The sequence below is a fragment of the Magallana gigas genome, chromosome 4 (genome assembly GCF_963853765.1).
Source record: "Magallana gigas chromosome 4, xbMagGiga1.1, whole genome shotgun sequence".
NCBI lineage: Eukaryota > Metazoa > Mollusca > Bivalvia > Ostreida > Ostreidae > Magallana > Magallana gigas.
Genome location: NC_088856.1, coordinates 34,230,925 through 34,252,244, shown reverse-complemented (window position 1 = coordinate 34,252,244; position 21,320 = coordinate 34,230,925). Strand labels below are relative to the sequence as shown.

The following is a 21,320-nucleotide window of genomic DNA, read 5'->3' as shown; positions in this document are numbered from 1 at the left end:
AACTCTGCAGACGAAATTGCATGTGACGAGGGGTGACTATTACGGCACTTCAGACAAGAGAGGGGGCGAAAATAGCAAGATGTTGTTCATCGTCGGTGCACTCTCGCTTTTTAGTGTTGTTTTTGCAGATACACCCGCAAATTGTACATATGAAGACATCCAAGGACGGTGGTTGTTTCAAATAGGAGACGGGGCACGACAATACTGTTAATTGTGATGCGGTTGGAAAAGGTACATAACGTTATATAATGTTTTCTATAGTTTTTTTTTTTATCAAAATTAGTTTTACATCTTTCGTCATTGATTGGCTTTGTTCTTGTTGTCGTAGACTTTTCACATTTTCATCTTCTTCTCCAAAACCACTTGGCTAACTCCAACTGAATAATGATATATGGGGGTAGGATAGGGCCATATTGGGGGGGGGGGGGGGGGGATTTTACAGAGGAAAATTGTTATTATTCCTAAATGTTATAATATGATATGGTATCACTTATATGCAAGCATCTTGCCTACTGTAAATAATACTAATAATTAGTAGCATTAGAAGTTGAAATGATTATCATAAACAGGTCCAGTACAATCTCCAGATTTAGCTAGATAGCTTGAATAAGCTAATTCGCTTTATTAAGCTACTCAGAATAGCTTCATGTAGCTACTCAGAATAGCTTTATGTAGCTATTTTGTCATATATTTTTCTTAAATGTGTATTTTTATCAGTATGTATAAAAAAAACGCACGTTAGTGCACTGTAGTGTTGTTACAATAGTCGCCGACTATCAGAAAATCGTCGCTGAAGGCAGCAGCTTGGCGACAATCGACAACAAGTCTTTATCATCGATAGTCGCTAAAATTCAGTCACATGACAAATAACTTTTATTGCGTAGCAATATCCATAAAACGACTAAAGTATTATTATACAATGACCAACCTAGGGGGCGACTTGCTTTGTGATAGCGGGAATTTCCTCCGAAAGAGAAGTTGAAGTCACCCTGTATGCTGAGTTTACGATTGTGTTAATTAAACTCAAAGGCAATAAATGATAATTATCAAATTCATAAGACGTTTTCACAAGCTCAGTGATTAGGAACTTGCACTGTGACTGTCTTATCTTCATGGATTATTAAAACTGGAGATAGTCTACTGTGCATTGAAAATTACAACTGATGTTTATTTCTATTCATAGTGATATTACAATTACAGTTTGAAACTTGTAATTAGTAAATAACACAATATCACTATGAATAGAAATAAACATCAGTTGTAATTTTCAATGCACAGTAGACTATCTCCAGTTTTAATAATCCATGAAGATAAGACAGTCACAGTGCAAGTTCCTAATCACTGAGCTTGTGAAAACGTCTTATGAATTTGAGGGTGCGTCTTTTAACCCCAAGGAACCCCAAGGAACCCCAAGGAACCCCAAGGAAACCCCAAGGAACCCCAAGGAAACCCCAAGGAACCTCAAGGATACCCAAAAGAACCCCAATGACAAAAATTAATAAATTTTAATACCCAAGGGGTCTTATTGGACTTCAAGGGTCACCTCTTTGTACCCCAAGGGTACCCCAAGGAACCCCAAGGAAACCCGTAAGAACCCCATGGAACCCAAATGATAAAGTTATTAACCAGTGATACCCCAGGGGTCTCATTCGAATCAAAGGCTCACCCCAAGGTACTCCAGTGATAGAAATTAATAACTATTTATACCCAAGGGGTCTCATTTGAATACAAGGGTCACCTCGTAGTACATGTACCCCAAGGAACCCCAAGTATACTCATTAGAACCCCAAGTAACCCAAATAATAGAAATTAGTAACTAGTGATACCCCAGGAGTCTCATTATACCCCTATACCCCCACAAATGAAGTTTAAGGGGGTATATTGGTTTCACCCTGTCCGTCCGTCTGTCCGTCTCTCTGTAGATGCAACTTTGTCCCCCCTATAGAATTTTTTACTACTGCATGGAACAGTCTGAAAATTTGTACATATGTTGATCACCATCTGAAGATGTGCACCTGTAATTTTTTTAGGATCAGACAAGATTTAATGATTTTATGGCAGTTTTCATTTTCTTCATTCCATATATTGTTCACTGATGTTGAAAAGTAAGGGAGGTAATCTTTACAGATTATATTAATTAATTTATAGCATTAAAATACCCTAAAATATATTTATATAAATACATTCAAATGGAGGTTTTTTGTCTTTATGCGTTAACTAAATTTATCTTTTATAAGTATTCTATCAACTGACAATGGCCAAAATTTTTGTTTGTCAATGATAAATTCTTAGGAGCTGGCTGAATTCATTTGTCCCAAGGGGGCCATTATCTGAGCCATGGTTTAGATGGAGCATGTGTGTATGGAAAATTGATAATCTGTAAAATGGGCAGTGGCTTTGGGGCTAATTTAAAAGGAAATAAATAATAACATTATTAAAATAAAGAAGTGAACTATTTTTAGAAGTTGTTTAAATTTATTAGTCATGCAAGTAAATTGATGAAGTGACCCTATAGGGAATTTAATTTAAATTATAGATTTAAAATTACTGATAGGATTGTAGTGTTTCCGCAATTTTAAAATTGTTTGTAATATTAAATTTTCTTTCTTACATATTTTTACATAGTATGGTAATTATGGTAATGTTTTGGGAGTTTATTAAATTTAACAAGCATGTCAAAGAAAATCATATATAAAGTCCTATGGGATCAATTTTCTGATATGGAGTTCCATTGTACCATAGCAGAAAGTGAGGAAAATTTGAAACTACTAACTGCATCTGTTAAGACTCTAATTAGAAAGATATTCAAAGTTTTATCAACAGGAGAGCATTGCTTGGCTACCGGTATTTCCATTTACTGCAAAGGGTGGGATTATTGTCATTTTGTTGGTTTTTCATTAAAACAATTAAATAACAAGAGGCCCATGGGCCACATCGCTCACCTGAACAGCAGTTCCTTGTAACATTACATTTCGTAGCATATGCTTTTTCTATTTTAAACATTGAACCCCTTTCTGGGGACCCAGTTATGGTCCGAGGTTTATGGTTGGCTTGAACAACATAAATAGTAACATAGGAATGAAAATGTGAAGCACTGCGGTGGGACCGCACGTACACAACCTGAAAAACTGAACATAGCAGAGTTCCACTTCAAGAGGAATAACTCTCAGACTGTACAGAACACAAGAAAGATAACTCTTGGTTCTACTACATTAGAGTTTACACAATTTGAGGATCCTTGCATAGTAATCTCACAAACTGTAGCATTATACCCGGTAGTTCTCGAGAAAAACTTTTTAAAAACATTTTCAATATATCTTTCTATGTTAAACTTTGAACCCCTCTTGGGGCCACAGTATTAGTCCAGTGCTAAAGTTTTAATTATTTGGAATCTACATTATTTAAAGATGCTTGCCTAGTTATCTCACAAGCTGAAGCATTATAGTTCCCTAGAAAAAGATTTTTCAACATTTTCCCTCTATATTTCTATGCTAAACTTTGAACACCTCTTGGGGCCCCAGTATTAGATTGAGATCACGGCTTTTATAATTTCGAATCTACACTATTTGAGGGTGCTGACGTAGTTATCTGACAAATTGATGCATTGTAGTTCTCGAAAAGAAGATTTTTAAACATTTTCCATATCTACCGGTACTTCTACATTTAACTTTAAACCCATCTTGGGTCTCTAGTATTAGTCCAGGGGTCACTATTTTAAAACTGTCGAACCTTCATTATCCAAGGTTGTATGCATGATAGTAATCTCACAAATTGAAGCATTGTAGTTCTCGAGAAGAAGATTTTTAGCTCACCTGAGCTGAAAGCTCAAGTGAGCTATTCTGATCACTTTTTGTCCGTCGTCCGTCCGTCCGTCCGTCCGTCCGTCTGTCCGTCCGTCTGTCTGTCCGTCTGTAAACTTTTTACATTTTGAACTTCTTCTCTAAAACCGCTTATCGAATTTCAACCAAATTTGGCACAAAGCATCCTTATGGGAGGGCGAATATAAATTGCAGAAATAAAAGTCCGATCTGTATTCAAAGCGGAGAAAACCTTGAAACTGTAGAAAAAGGGGGGTGCATTTTAAAAAATCTTCTTCTCAAGAACTACTGATTCCAATTCAACGTAGTTTAGCATAAATTATCCTTATGGGAAGGAAAATATAAATTGCAAAAATTAAGGTCTAATTCTGTTTCAAATCTGAGTTATTAGGAAAATGATAATAAAGGAAAGGCGTGTTTCAATCAGTTTAATAGCTTCGGATTCGGCATCCGGTAAAATGGGTAGACAAGACTTGGCCTGGGCAAAACAAAAGATTGGCAGTTATTAATCTGCCAATCTCATTAAAATTTCAGGATATTTGATGGACCAGTATATTTATATTTGCTGTAAATATTGCTGCAAAATAATGCGTATTTGGAATTGACGATTGCCGATCTGCCCCGGCTTTTATTTTGCCACGGCCCGGGTTTGCGTACCCATTTTACCAAGACTCGTATTCCATACATCTAAAACGAGGTTCTTTGTTTAAAGCAGCCATGACATTATACGAAAAAGGGTCGATCTGACTATGATGAATTTGCTTGTTGTGCAACAGTTCGCGAATGAAGGGAATTTTTGAAACATGCAAAATATATTGGTGCCGATTTTGTGAAGTAAATTGAGGCTAAATATTTCAATGCGTTGACAGTTTTCACACATGACGTTGGTGTTAGCTTGTTCTGATTTTCGTTTCGTTTTCATTATTTATGCTTTGTAACCTGGGAACTATCGTCTGTATTTCGTGATTTTTACGTATCAAATCAAACAGAGACTTCGGTAAATCAAACAGTTAACAGTTTACCTGCGCAAATTAAGCAAAATCTGATGTATCAAAAAAGTACTGAAATACAATTCATTCTATCGGTAATTCGGCATTATATTTTGCGTAATGGTATATTAATGCAATCGGTTTTGTTGAGATGCTCGGCATTTTCTCGAGTTTATTCAGTTTAAATAGAGTTTGATATCGCTGTCGGAAATATGTAGGTATATACATGTACATGTATATATATGATTCATTTCGAAAAAATAAATTGTGTTCTTTATTTGTTATAGTGCATGTTTCTTGTGTTTTAATTGTTTACAATTTCTATTTACTAACCATATTTGAGTGTTAAGCTTCGAATTAAAAGCAAGATACAGAGATTTGCTCACGATTCTATGTTTGTACACAGATCTTAAAAACTAAAGATTAAAAAACTAAACAAAATTTCAATATTTATTAAGAAAATTTTCAAAGTCTCTTCTTCCAGAAACCAACTTTAACAACTTATTGTATTGTAAACTTAACCTTTTTTAGCTCACCTGAGCCAAAGTCTTCTCAAAAACTATTAGGCCAGGAAAGCTCAAATTTGAATGGAAGCATCCTCAGATAGTGTAGATTCAAGTTTGTTCAAATCATGGTCCCCGGGGGTAGGGTGGGCCACAATAGGGGGATCATGTTTTACATAAGAATATATAGAGAAAATCTTTAAAAATCTTCTCAAAAACTATTAGGCCAGAAAAGCTCAAATTGAAATGGAAGCATCCTAAGGTAGTGTAGATTCAAGTTTGTTCAAATCATGATCCCCGGGGGTAGGGTGGGGCCACAATTGGGAGATCAAGTTTTACATAGGAATATATTGAGAAAATCTTTTAAAAATCTTCTTCTCAAAATATTTGGCCAAGAAATCTCAAATTGGCATGTAACCATCCTTAGGAAGTGTAGATTCAAGTTTGTTCAAATCATGGTCCCTGGGGGTAGGGCGGGGTCACGATGGGGGATGAATTTTTATAGATAGAGAAAATCTTTAAAAGTCTTCTTCTCAAAATTATTAGGCCAGGAAAGCCCAAATTTGAGTGGAAGCATCCCCAGATCATATAGATTCAAGTTTGTTTAAATAATAGTCCAGGGGTAGGGTGAGGCCACAATGGGGGATGAATTTTTACTTAGGAATATATAGAGAAAATCTTTAAAAATCTTCTTTTTAAAGAATTTTGGCCAGAAAGGGTTTAAACTTGTGTAGAGGCATCCTCAGGTAGTGTAAATTCAAGTTTGCAAAATCACAGTCCCTAGTGGTAGGGCGGGACCGTGATGGCGGTTTGAATTTTTTCATACCGGGTAGGAATATAAAGAGAAAATCTTTAAAACTATTCTGGGAAAGTGTTCGGTTCAAAACTCAGTACTTAGTGTGAAAGCAAAGGTTATGCAGATTTAAGTCTGATGAAACCATGATTCCCTAGAGAAAAATGGGGCCATGAAATGGGGGGGGGGGGGGGGGTATATAGGAATAGAGACAAATCTTCTTACAGGTACAACAACAAAAGGGGCTTGGTATTTACCAAAAAATAAGAGGTTGATAAAAATTGGCAGATTTTCAATTTTTTTAGCAAGATCTACTGTACTCGTTTGTCAAGATATTTTGATACTGTAATGCTAATTTGATCAGAATTAAGGCAATTGTTGCTCAGGTGAGCGATGTGGCCCCTGGGCCTCTTGTTTAACATGTTACCTTTATATTTCTTTAATAAATTTTGACCCCATCTTGGGGCCCCAGTATTGGTCCGGGGGTCACGATTTTACCAATTAGGAATCTACATAAGCGAAGGATGCATGCATAGAAATTCCACAAACTAAAACATTGTAGTTCTTGAGAAGAAAATTTTTAAACTTTTCCTTTATGTTTTTTAAAATGTTTAAATTTTGAACCCCTCTTGGTGCCCATCAATTGTCCGGGAGTTACAATTTTTTGAATCTACATTATTTAAGGATGTACATGTATGCATAGAAATATCCCAAACAGTTGCACTATAGTTCTTTAGAAGAAGATTTTAAAACATTTTCCTACATATGTTAAAATCTAAACCCCTACTGGGGCCCTACTTTTTGTTCGGGGGTCACGATTTTTACTATCTTCACTATGTATACAACCTTTTGTGTATGTATTGGCATTTTTGGTGAAGTGGTTCTTGAGAAGAAAATTTTGAAACATTTTTCATATGTAGTTCTATGTTAAACTTTGAACCCCGCCTGGGGCCCCAGTCTTGGTCCGAGGGTCACGATTTCTACAATTTAGAATCTTCATTATACATACAAGCTTTTGTGTAAATATTGGCATTTCTAGGTGCAGTGGTTCTTGAGAAGAAGATTTTTTAAATATTTTCCTAAGGTATTTCTATGTTAAACTTTGAACCCCGCCTGGGGCCCCAGTCTTGGTCCGAGGGGCACGATTTTTACAATTTAAAATCTTCACTATATATACAAGCTTTTGTGTAAATATTGGCATTTCTGGTGCAGTGGTTCTTGAGAAGAAGATTTTTAAACATTTTCCTATGTATTTCTATGTTAAACTTTGAACCCCGCCTGGGGCCCCAGTTTTGGTCCGAGGGTCACGATTTTTACAATTTACAATCTTCACTATATATACAAGCTTTTGTGTAAATATTGGCATTTCTGGTGCAGTGGTTCTTGAGAAGAAGATTTTTAAACATTTTCCTATGTATTTCTATGTTAAACTTTGAACCCCGCCTGGGGCCCCAGTTTTGGTCCGAGGGTCACGATTTTTACAATTTAGAATCTTCACTATGTATACAAGTTTTTGTGTAAATATTGGCATTTCTGGTGCAGTGGTTCTTGAACAATCTTCACTATGTATACAACCTTTTGTGTATGTATTGGCATTTTTGGTGAAGTGGTTCTTGAGAAGAACATTTTTTAAACATTTTCCATATGTTGTTCTATGTTAAACTTTGAACCCCGCCTGGGGCCCCAGTTTTGGTCCGAGGGTCACCATTTTTACAATTTAGAATCTTCACTATATATAAAAGCTTTTGTATAAATATTGGCATTTCTGGTGCAGTGGTTCTTGAGAAGAAGATTTTTTAAACATTTTCCTATGTATTTCTATGTTAAACTTTGAACCCCGCCTGGGGCCCCAGTTTTGGTCCGAGGGTCACGATTTTTACAATTTAGAATCTTCACTATATATACAAGCTTTTGTGTAAATATTGGCATTTCTGGTGCCGTGGTTCTTGAGAAGAAGATTTTTAAAGACATGCACCCTAAACTTACTGTTTCGCAATTATCTCCCTTTTGAAAAGGGCTGTGCCCTTTATTTTAACAATTTATAACCCCCTTTCCATAAGGATGCTTTGTACCAAATTTGGTTAAATTTGGCCCAGTGGTTTTTGAGAAGAAGTTGAAAATGTGAAAAGTTTACAGACGGACGGACAGACAGACAGACGGACGGACGGACGGACAGACGGACGGACGGACGACGGACAACGGGTGATCAGAAAAGCTCACTTGAACCTTCGGTTCAGGTGAGCTAAAAAAAAATATCATCAGATACATTAATTTGTAAATATATTACTGTTATAAATACATATGTATTTAAAGTGATAAGTACCCCAAAGAACCCAAATGAATCCCAAGTATACCAATGAGAACCCAAAGGATACCCTTGAGAACCCCATATACTTCAATGGTGGAAAGTAAATTTGATGACCAAGGCCGGTCTCATTAAAAATCAAAGGGTCACTCCTGATACCCCATGGATACCCCAATTATAAAAATTGATAACTATTGATACCCCAGGATACTCATTGGAGTCCAAAGGTCAACTATTGGTACCCCAAGGATACCTGTAGGAACCCCAATTGCAAGGTACCCAATTGATAGAATTTAATAACCACCCCAGTGGTTGTACTGTAAAACATATTACTAATTAATACCCAATTACTCAATGGAATATCATAAAAACATTTGGGCAACCCAAGGAACACTTGTGATACCCCAATACATACTGGTATGATAAAAATAATGTTTCTCCTGACTTAAATATCTGTTCACTTTGGATGAATTTAACAATTAGTGTTGTCAAATCAGTTGAAAATCATAATCGAGTACCGTTAATCAGCAGAATTTGTTGTCTCTTACCAACTGATGATCAGCCAATATTGAATCAGTAAACAATTATATCAAATTCATGAAAATATATAGGGCACTAAATTTTATGTCACCACAAGGAAGTCTGCAATCCTTCCGGTGAACCATTCATATGAACACTTAATAAGACAATGTTTCTTCGGTGAAATTTTCAAATGATGTGGAGAAATATATTGTTCAGTTACAAAGACCCAAACTTGTTTTACTATTGACATAGGGGGTGTTACCCTTATTGGAGTACTTTTGAGAAAAGACAAGAAGTGATCATGGAAGTGTGGAGTGGGGCTATCTCCCCTTCATGGATACAACACAATGGATTGACCCATTATGCGTGCAGAATGTTCACCTGAGAGGCACCAAAATACCTGTTAATTGCAGGTAGACACCTGTTGGTGGTAGATCTTAGACAGGGATTAAAGGGCCAACATAACCCTTTACATGTATACACAATGGCTTCACCATCACTGTTGCAATATATTTACCTACACCTACATCTCCTTGTTTATTGGTAGACAACCCTTGTGAATTTTGGGTGTCTTCCCACTTTGCTATAATTCTGAAATTTTTATGGGTGACTGATTTTAGCTAAGTGGGAAAGGTGCTCAGGTAAGGGTTTCAAAGAACAAAGGAAATTAATTACAGGTAAATTATAGTCTGTTCAATTATTGACCTTAAGCAAATTTTTAATAAAAAAAAAAATAACAGGCAGTTTTTTGAGATTATGTTTAAAATGAAGTAAAAAAAATTAATTAGATACTTGTAATAGAAGTAAATTTTGATAATTAAAAAGGGTTTGTTCTATCATGATTGATCGTACAAGCTAATGTTTATTTCATGTAAAATTACTCAATATTCATTCTTTTGAGGAGAAGGAAAACTATGACATTACTACCCCCTCTATGTCCCTTATCAAGAACCTTGAAAAAATAAACATTATATGGTTCAAGTTTTGGGCTGTTGATTTTAATAATGAAAAAAACTATAAATGTTAATTTTATAAGAAATGCAGAGGAATTATCACGTACATCATACAATTTGGCTATAGTGGTTATGATATAAAAGAATTAAATGCTCAACAACATGCATGTACATTTAGGACTACATTTTCAGACTGATGGAACTATTTCAATATTTTACCCCTGAAATTCAGAAAAATTCTTGTAAAAGGACTATATATATGATATGGGCCTAAAATGGCCCCCTAAAATGAACATCATCATTTTTCTTTGTACAGATATATATGTGATGTTTTTACATAATGTTCATTTTGATTCAACTGCCCAGAATTTAGAAATATGACATCGTAAAGACAACCTTTTCCTGCCATTTTTGCATTTTTAGCATAAAACAGCTTGTTTTCAAGCAGTTTTTCTTTCAGAAAAAATAGAGAGCATGCTTGAACAAACAAAATATTTTAATCAGAGATGTATCTAGCCAAGGCTAATAAGTGACAAAAAAAATTTCCCTGTTCAAGCATGCCCTCTATATTTCCCATTCATAAAAAGATAAGAAAAATGTTAATTTTTGACTGATTTTGATTGAAATATAGAAATAGCGTCACTTCTGACGTCATTTTCTGCCAGTGAGTGCAAAAAAATAAAAAAAATAGGTGAAAAATAAATTTTACAACAACACTTCTAAAATATAACATATTATTGTACCTGAAACACTTTAAAAAATTGCGAATAATGAGGGCCAAATTTAACTCATATCATATACCTATATAGTTCTTTCGTACTTCAAATCACCATCTACCAGTTGAAGTGTGAAGATGGGAAGGTATCCCATTAAATGAAAGATTTTGTCCTCTCTGTTACAAAAAACGTATAGCCGATGAATTTCGTTATATTTCAGAATGTGATGCAATATCACAAGTCCGAAAAATTTATAGACAAAAATTTTTCGGCTAGACCAAATGTGTTTTAAAGTATTACATATTAGGGTATCCTTGGGGTTGTATGGTGTATCAAGAGTTATAAATCTGTATGATTAGGGTATCTTTTGGAGTTCCTTGGGATTTTTGTGGGGTTCCCTAGGGTTTATAGAGGTTTTTAGAGGCGTGTCTGGGATACCAATGAGTCCCCAGTGGTATCAAGAATTTTTGATTTGAATTATTAGGCTATATCCTTGGGGTTCCATTGGGTTCTATGGGGTATCAAGTTTTATGAATCTGTATTATAAGGGTATCCTTTAAGTTCCTTGGGGTATCCATGGGGTTCCGTGGGATACCTAATGGTGTCTGGGATATCAAAAAGCCCCGAGGGTGTATCCAGAGATATAAAATTGTGTTATTAGGGTATCCTTGCGGTTCATTTGGGTATCAAAAGTTATATTACTGGGTATCCTTGGAGTTCCTTGAGGTATCCAGTCAGGGATAACAATGGGGTATCTGTATTATTACTATTAGAGTACTATTAGGGTATCCTTTAGGTTTCTTGGGGTACCCATGGGGTTCCCTGGGATACCTTGTGATTTGTCCAGGATATCAAAGAGACCCAAAAAGTATCAAGAGATATAGTGTATCCTTGGAGTTCCATAGGATATCAAGAGTTATAAAATTTATATAACCAATACATGTATAAGAGTATCCCTAGAGTTCCTTTGGGTATCCGTGGGTTTTGTCTGAGATACCAATGAGTCCCTACGGGTATCAAGAATTTAAATTTGTATTATTAAGTTATCCTTAAAGTTCCTTGAGGTATCCTTGAGGTTCTGTGGTGTATCAAGAGTTATGAATCTGTATTTGTAGGGTATTCTTGGAGTTCCTTGGGATATCCCTGGGGTTCCCTGGGATTCTTAGAGGTGTATCTGGAATACCAATGAGTCCCCAGGGTTGTCAAGAGTTTTACATTTGTATTACAACGTATTACGGTATCCTTGGGGTTCTATGGAGTATCAAGATTTATGATTCTGTATTATTAGGGTATTCTTGGAGTTCCTTGAGATATCCCTGGGGTTCCCTGGGATTCCTAGAGGTGTATCTGGAATACCAATGAGTCCCCAGGGTTATCAAGAGTTTTACATTTGTATTACAAGGTATTACGGTATCCTTGGGGTTCTATGGAGTATCAAGATTTATGATTCTGTATTATTAGGGTATTCTTGGAGTTCCTTGGGATATCCCTGGGGTTCCCTGTGGTTCTTAGAGGTGTGTCTGGAATACCAGTGAGTCCCCAGGGGTACCAAGAGTTTAAAATTTGTATTATTAGGGTATCCTTGAGGTTCCTTGGGGTTCTATGGTGTATCAGGAGTTATAAATCTGTATTATTAGGTTATCTTTGGGGTTCCTTGGGGTATAATTGGGGTACCAAGGGTAAGGGGTGACCCTTGCACTCTAATGAGACCCCCTTGGGTATCAATAGTTATTCATTTCTGTTATTGGGGTATCCTTGGGGTTCCTTGGGGTTTCCTTGGGGTTCCTTGGGGTTCCTTGGGGTTAAAAGACGTGCCGAAATAACACTGCCAAATTTTTGCTAAAGTAATTATAAAACCGTTTGTTTACAGTTTCCTTCGAAATTAAACAGATCCGCTACATAACAGTTGTATAAATAATTGGGTCAAAGGGTTGCACTAATACCTCCAAAATACACAAAAGTACAAGGACTGATTTTATTTGTCATTTAACTCACAGAATTACAAAACATTTAAAATAAAAAAATGTGTGAATGTAGTGATTGGGAAGGCCAAAAATGTCAATGGGACTATGGCCCCACAGTTATAAATTTTGATGGGCCATTTTCATAACGAAAGGGCCATCTACCAGTATTTATTCATTGGGGCCATTTTGTAAAATTGAAATTATCAAGGACCAACCTTGAGCAAAACAACTTCAAAAAAACTCAACCAATTGGTTATATTTCATTTATTTGATGTGTTAATACATTTCATTGATGCATTGCTTTGTAACGGTGTTTGCTAAATGATAAATAAAATCAGTCTCTGTACTTCTGTGTTTTTGACCCAATTATTACCGTTATGTAGAGAATCTTTCTTTTGAAGATAACTGTAGGGAAACAGTTTTTCTTTTTATTTCAACATTAATTTTGCGAGTTATTAACTAGGTAATTACAAGTTACAACTAATTGTAGTATCAACACTTAAATTAATAAACATTGTTTGTAATAATCAATGCACGTACAGTGTGGTTGCATCACCCGTATTAATAACCCCTAAAGATAAGCAATGATAAGACACTCGCGAGTTTTGATAATCACAACAGGGATTAATTGAGGCTGTGAAAACGTCTTTTCAATTAGATAATCATCATTTTATTGAGAACTCAGAATACAGGGCGACTTCAACTTCTCTTTCGGAGGAAATTCTGGAATGATCTTGTTTAAGACCACGCATAAATGAGTGGAAACATTTTTAAATTATTGGTTGTTTAAAAAAAAATTCTGTTTTACCAAACACGACCAATGAAATTTGATGTTTTAAAATGGATGTATTAAAAGACGATTAGGTAAGTCGTACTGAGTAAATTTCCAGTGGACATATCTAAAACTTTTATTACCGAAGAGAATTTTGAATGCGCACTTCGGCGCTTAGGGTAATTGATTTAATGCACCATTTTTCTCTTAAATGCGACTATGGCGCGTGGCGCAGGTCCTTCCCAATCACTGTGAATGTATCAGATCAATTAAATTTAACAAATCTGATAAGTTTTTACAAATTTTAGAAGTTTCATTTTTATTGACTAGCTTCTAATCCAATTTAAATTAAAATGTTGCCCTAGGTTGGTCCCTAAGTATAATATAGTTAATTCATTTGAAGATAAGGTCATAAAAAAAAAAATTGATATATGAATTATAAATCAAAAAAAGGGATTTTCTGTAAATATTGCTGGTATCTTTCAGTCTTTGACAGGATGAAAGAAAAATTAATCTTTGCTGGAATTTAAAAGTTTACATAATCGATTTAATAATCGATTGTGAGCTGTCGATTCAATTTGATTATTGATCATAGTAAAATTGGGCCGATTTAACAACACTATAGTGCAGTGAACTGATAGTTTTCAACTCTGAACTGTTCTGTAAATAATGCATGTAAGACTTTGCACATAAAGTTCTAAAAGTTTTGGGGCAATTGATTCATGACCACACAGTTACTTCTTTAATGAAATATGAAAGAGGTCAGTTATGGTAAACAAGATAATTGATTGGTAATAATTCAGCACAATGAGAAGAAATCATACTTTTCCAAGCCTCGTACATTGCACACAAAATGGTGGACAGTTATAACCCAAACAATGGAAATATATAGTTTGCTTAAAAGTGCTAAAAGGCTGCAATATTAAAACTAACTTTAATTACGGTTAAGTTTTTAATGGTCAGTGGTGCAAATATGAGGAGCAAGTTAATTTCAATTTTTTGTTCATTTGTTATAAGAAATATTTTCTTAAAAAACTGAATATAAATAGCTTTATCAAGATATTTTTAATAGCTTAATAAAGCTATATAGCTTTTACAAACTAAATCAAGAGATTGTACTGGACCCGATAAAGGTTGTACAAAAAGGTTCCAAAGAACAAGTGAACTTAAAGCTATAGAGAATGGGCCCTTTTCAGTGCCGTTTTTATGTAGAAAATATCAACAAATTGCTTTTTCCCATAATATTTAAGCCCTGTTGGATACTTCTGATTTTATATGCCAAGCAATGTTTTTCTCTTAAGGTTCCCAGAGTCAATGCTAAGGGATCTCCTTGCTCCAGCGTCACAGTCTTTTATGGGTTCTGTGTTGTATTTTGAGAACCAGTGTATCTTAATAAATCTATTGATATTTGCCTATAGTCTGCCTATGACTCATTTATTTTTAAGATATTTTTTAACCTCTCAATTTTGTGTCCCTGACCTGAGGTCATTTGACCAAGGTCATTGTCTTATAATCAGTAGTATTGATCCAGAATGTATTAAGAAGGCAAGAAAGTTTGTATTATGGATAGATTTAGATTGTAGCTTTGCACATAAATTTTGTCATAAGAGTGGCTATATATTTATCTGGTGTATTTGTACTCATTGCTTTCACTGTAATGTTATAAAAAAATACAAGTAGTAATGTATGAAGGAAAACTCTTTTTAATCCACATTGAATTTTTTCGTTTCTAACTTTGCCAATGTAAAAAATTCTTTCATAGTTGGAACAAATGTGTACTTGACGCTGAAATTTCCTGACCTAGCAACAGATGATGAAGGCAACGAAGGGTTCTGGACATTGATTTATAATCAGGTACTGTAAATTAGGCTTTTTGTGCTGAACATTTTAAAATTGATCGATTGCTACTTTTAACACTATTTATTTATGATGTTATTGGAAGGACAGAGGCGTACAATCCCTAGTTGTCGAAGTTTATAATTCATTTATTATAAGCTGTCTATAACCAGTATAAGCTTATCTATTATTAGCTGTCCTCACCAAGTACTTGTTATAAAATTTATAATTTTAACAATGTATACAAGCCAAAATAAAATAGTTTATTTTAACTAGTACATAACAAAATTTGGTTGCAGGGATTTGAAGTCAGAATTAAAGGAAGGAAGTACTTTGCATTTTCTGCTTATGAGAAGAATGGAAAGAATGTAACAAGTCATTGTGGGAAAACAATGCCGGGCTGGACTCATGATGTTATGGACAGAAACTGGGCGTGTTTCCAGGGGCAAAAAGTCACACCTGTCCCCCCAAAACACCATCAAATGCCAGAACAACATTCTGTGGAGTAAGTTTACTTAGTCTCAAGGTAAAAAAATACTTTAGACGAAATCTGCTGATTCCAGTTCTGTATTTTCTGCAATGCCTGCAATTGTTGTACCCTTTTAACTTTTAAGATCTGTTGCGTTTTTAAAACTATCCCACTTCTGACACCAATGTTGCGTTTTTAAAACTGTCCCGCTTATGAATTATATTTTACTGAACTTGGGTTTTATATATAACCAAGGACGTTGTGAAACGCAACTTGTGGGTCTCCCAAATCTGTATATTGGTACCAAAGAAAACTCAAAGTCAGGATTCAAATAAAATATAGATATTTCAGTTTATTAAACGAGGATAGTCCCAAGACTCTGGGAGTCTAAATATAACATAAATTAATTCCCAACTTGATGGGATTAAAATACAAATATTACAAATAGCCAAAACCCTTAATATAGCTCTAAATATCCCACTTAACCGTGCGGGAGTCCCGTTCCTATACAATCTTTCCCCTGTAGCCTATATACTTAAATATAATATTAAATTGATTAATAAAAGAAGGTTATTGCATCAGCTCCCACTGCTAAATTATCGAGCATTTACCCAACGGGATATTTCCATGGTCATTTCCAGTGTGTGGATGTTGTCCAGATGTGGACTCGACCGTCTGATCTGCCGTGGCAGATCAAACCAACTGCCGTGCAAACAGCTGAGCTCGTTATTTAAGGCATCGGGCTCGGCCTTTATGACGTCATACCGCATGCTATACAAACCCGCCGTTATGGGGAAAGCAGTAAACAAGATGGGAGAACTGAAACACGTGAATAACAGCGTTTTGACGATATGTATTATCGAAAGGCAATAGAGGGAGTTGTGATTGAGGAATTAATGAAACGAAAGGGTTTAAATGATGCATGGAAATATAAATAAAACCAAATGAATCGTCGAGGAAACTCGGGATAATTTCTCGCCGATAATTTCGACATTGATTGGTAATTGTAAACAAAGAATACATGAATAATAAAATATCTTAGTACACAGCGAATGATCATCATACGATGTATTAAACGGAAATTCACTTCTTGATATGGTGTATATGGACCTTTATTGCAACAGGGAATGTGTATTGGGATGTGAGAAATAAATTTCGTAACACAGCTCCCTCCCTTGAAAAGCATTCGTCCTCGAATGGAATCAACCATCTGATCTCAAGTGAATTTCTTACCTAACTTAGAAAAAGGTAATTATACTTGTTTTTAACATAACAATATACATAAAACAAATCATCAATAATATCAACACATATACAAATAGTATCACAGGTAATAATAAACATGTAATATATCATATCACCATTGTTTCATTTCACTTGCAGAATATTCCAACTCCTGGAAGATCCATCCTCAGCTGTTCCTGATGTCAGACACTTCCTAATGGTACTTCACGAATACTTCAGTCCTGGTAATTTTTTCTTAAAATATCAAATGGATTCATTGTTTCTGAAAAATTATCACACAGTCTTTATTCAGTTGAAATCCGCTTTTAAACGACTGGTTCGTATCTATGGTTGACAATTTGTTCTCCTTTGGGTATGCTGAAGGGAGTACTTATCAAGGCTCTCCTGAATTTGTCGAAGGCTTTATTACAGTCTTTGCTCCACACAAATTCAATGTTTTTCTCCATCAAGTTATACAATGGTCTAGCTTTATCGATGAGGTTCCAATGGTACAAGCAAGGACCTCGATGACTGGGTACTTCATTAATACTTTTATGGATAGGCTCGTGCTTGATTTTTTCTATTTGTGGAAGGTCAGTAGCTACTACATGTATAACCCCTTCCTCACTAACAGTATCTCCTAAACAGGATACCTCTTTTTGTAAAAGAATACATTTCTTTGGGTTCATTTTTAAATTTGCACCCTTTAACTTCTCAAAAACTTGTGTCAGATTCTCTAAATGTTCATCAAAAGTTTTGGACAATATAATAATGTCATCTAAATACACCAAACAGACCTTCCAGGAGAGGTTAGACAAAACTCTCTCCATTAATCTTTCAAAAGTGGCTCCGGCATTACACAAGCCGAATGGCATTTTCAAAAATTGCCAATGACCACCCCCCGGGATTGAAAAAGCAGTTTTGGGCTTATCTTCAGGTTTCATCTCCACCTGCCAATACCCACTCTTTAAATCTATAGTGGAGAACCATTTTGCTCCAGACAACGCATCTAACGTAGTATCAATTCTAGGTATAGGATAGCTATCTTTAACAGTGACATCATTTATTTTTCTATAGTCTATACAGAACCGGATTGTCCCGTCCTTTTTCTTAACAAGGACTATGGGGGAACTCCATGGACTGTCTGATGTCTCAATAACTTCCCTTTCTAACATATCATCTATCTCCCTTCTCACTTCGGCCATTTTGGCTAAGGGAATACGCCTAGGGGGTTGTTTAATGGGTCTTGCATTACCCGTATTGATGGAATGTTTAACTAAGTCTGTCTTTCCCATATCTGATGATGAACATGAAAAACTTGATTGGTATTCTTTCAAAAAGTTTGCTAATTTTTGCTTCTCTTCCACACTTATGCTCTCATGAACCTTGTCAATAATCTGTTCTAAATGATCTGGTAAAGCCGAGGGATCCCCCTCATCTCTGTAACACACTGACCTAACTACTTCTGTATCAGTATTTTCTACATCTACGTCTTCAACTCTTTCAATTGTAGCTACCACACTCCCTTTGTAAAGTTTTAAACTCTCACAACTAAAATTCAAAAATCGTAATGGGACACTCTCCCCTGACACCTTAACTAATGACTTTGCCACAAGTACATTTTTCTTCTCCATAAATTTCTCTACTGGTTCAACAATAGCTGGCCCTCTATAAAAATTAGGGCTCTCTACTCTAGCGGGTGCTACAAATTCACAATTGGGAGGAACAACTAAATCCTCTGATAAAACAATTCTGCTACATTTCGTAATCTCTGATTTGTCACTAAAATAAGGGATCTCTACTCCTTGTATCCTAAAAAATCTCTGCTTCATGCAAATGCCACAAGCAAACTTTGACATAAAGTCAACTCCTAATATACAACTATTTTCAATTTCCGCTATGACTACATTGTGGAAATATTCCATATTTCCAAGAAAAATACTGAGTGTACACTCTCCCACTACTGGGATGTCATCTCCCTTAGCTGATTTCAATCTAAGGCAACTTTCAGTTATAACTAAATCTGATCTATTTTCTAAATCTACTTCTCTTAATAATTTGGGGTTAATAATTGTCACACTTGATCCGGTATCCACTAAAAGTGTTGTATTAGCATTCCCAACCTTCCCTGTTATAAAAATTCCTTCATTGCCTTGTTTTACATCTCCCACTATTATGCTCTTGGGAACTGACTTAGGAAGTGTAGGGATGGGATTATTTTTACTCTTCTCAATACTTTCATTTTCAATTGTACACTCTGTTTTCTTATCTCTTGATACCGGATCTTCCCCTTTAGTTTTCTTTATTGACTGTTTCTGAGGCTTGTTGCCATAGGACGCCGACTTTCGCCCCTTAAACCCGACGTTTGACCGTTTGACTGGTCTCTATTTTGAGAGTGATAGCTGTCATTAAACCTATGGTTTTTCCACTGAGGGATTCCCAAATTATGGTTTCTGAACTGATTATTTCCCCCATTATACCTATTTTGATAACTTCTCCCATTGTCACAATTTCTGAAACTGGGATTTCTCTGCATTTGTGGAAGTCTACCAAAATTTTGGGAGTTCTGGTTTGTTTGACTTAGGGTATCCTGAATGTTTTTCAGGAGAGATATAATTTCTTTATTTTCATCTTTTGGGGCATGGGAAGAAACAACGTTTATTGGTTTTTGCCTCTGGGCATCTGCCATTTTGTATGTTTCCAATCTTATGGCCATAATTTCAGCCTCCCCTATATCTCTTACCCGGGATTCTCTGAGCCGTAACCGCATGTTAGGATCTGGGAGGGCATCTATAAAATGATCGAGTGCCAAAATGTTTAACAAGTTTGGGTCACCTGTAGGATAGGCTTGACGGACTAACTTTTTAATAGACTGGGATAGTTCCGACAGAGATTCTTTGGTTCCCATTACTCTATTTTTCAGTTTTGCCCTGAACATTTCTGATCTTTCCACTGACCCATAGCGCATGCTGAGAACTTTGACTAGGGAATCAAAGTCCCTTATTTGAATTTCACTTAGCTCTCCCAATACTGCTCTAGCATTCCCAGTAAGACTACTGGCTAGATAAAGGGATTTGGTACAATAATCCCACCCATGCAAATCAACCAGTATTTTGAATTGGGATAAATATTCCTCAAAATCTTCAGACCCATCATATGTTTGAGGTTTTAGAGATACTGTGGGCTTTGGATTGAACGCCATATTTTGACAACTATTTTCGTTTCTATTGACCCTTTGAAACGGGGGGTATGTGACTCTGTCACAGTGGAAACTTTCCCCTGCCCCTACAAATGGTAAATGCCTGGGATTTACATGTTCTGTATGTCTCCCATACTCTGACTGGGAATTTACATTAACATTGTTTTCCAGCATCCCAATTCTTTCTTGTAAACCTCGGGACGTTTCCCTAATATGGGATAATTCTTCACCCAAATCTTGTTTCATGCAAACCACATCCCTATTCATTGTTTCAATAGCTTTTAACAATAATTCATTTACATTTTCAGATGCTGTGGGAGCTGATGATAAATCGGGAGAACAAGAATTTCTGAAGTCACTCCCCCCTTGAGATGCATCTTCACTTATCCCAACTGATCTTGGATTGAAGATTATCTCACCGGAATCTCCCAAAGGACTATTCTCCCGGGACATTTTTACACAAAAATTTATAGAAAAATTACTACTAAAAAAAAAATGTTATTTTGAGTTTATGTTCTTTGTCCAATCAGATATATTGGGAATAAAAAATAATCCCACTTCTGACACCAATGTTGCGTTTTTAAAACTATCCCACTTCTGACACCAATGTTGCGTTTTTAAAACTGTCCCGCTTATGAATTATATTTTACTGAACTTGGGTTTTATATATAACCAAGGACGTTGTGAAACGCAACTTGTGGGTCTCCCAAATTCACGTGTTTCAGTTCTCCCATCTTGTTTACTGCTTTCCCCATAACGGCGGGTTTGTATAGCATGCGGTATGACGTCATAAAGGCCGAGCCCGATGCCTTAAATAACGAGCTCAGCTGTTTGCACGGCAGTTGGTTTGATCTGCCACGGCAGATCAGACGGTCGAGTCCACATCTGGACAACATCCACACACTGGAAATGACCATGGAAATATCCCGTTGGGTAAATGCTCGATAATTTAGCAGTGGGAGCTGATGCAATAACCTTCTTTTATTAATCAATTTAATATTATATTTAAGTATATAGGCTACAGGGGAAAGATTGTATAGGAACGGGACTCCCGCACGGTTAAGTGGGATATTTAGAGCTATATTAAGGGTTTTGGCTATTTGTAATATTTGTATTTTAATCCCATCAAGTTGGGAATTAATTTATGTTATATTTAGACTCCCAGAGTCTTGGGACTATCCTCGTTTAATAAACTGAAATATCTATATTTTATTTGAATCCTGACTTTGAGTTTTCTTTGGTACCAATATACAGATT

General features: G+C 35.7%; 1 protein-coding gene and 1 long non-coding RNA gene across 2 annotated transcripts in view; both read left to right on the top strand.

Moving 5' to 3' along the window:
- The first annotated feature begins 15 nt into the window (after window positions 1-15).
- LOC105339566 (dipeptidyl peptidase 1) overlaps window positions 16-21,320 on the top strand; it is a 29,631-nt gene continuing 8,326 nt past the window's right edge. Inside the window, exons 1-3 of the mRNA XM_034451169.2 lie at window positions 16-231; window positions 15,098-15,189; window positions 15,471-15,676. Coding sequence (XP_034307060.2) covers window positions 15,564-15,676 — 113 coding nt within the window. The 5' untranslated portion in view covers window positions 16-231; window positions 15,098-15,189; window positions 15,471-15,563. The remainder of the gene's footprint in view (window positions 232-15,097; window positions 15,190-15,470; window positions 15,677-21,320) is intronic.
- On the top strand, window positions 16,748-20,512 carry LOC136274705 (uncharacterized). Its single transcript, XR_010713134.1, has 3 exons — window positions 16,748-16,888; window positions 17,024-17,109; window positions 20,372-20,512. It is a non-coding gene; the product is annotated as an uncharacterized lncRNA (long non-coding RNA).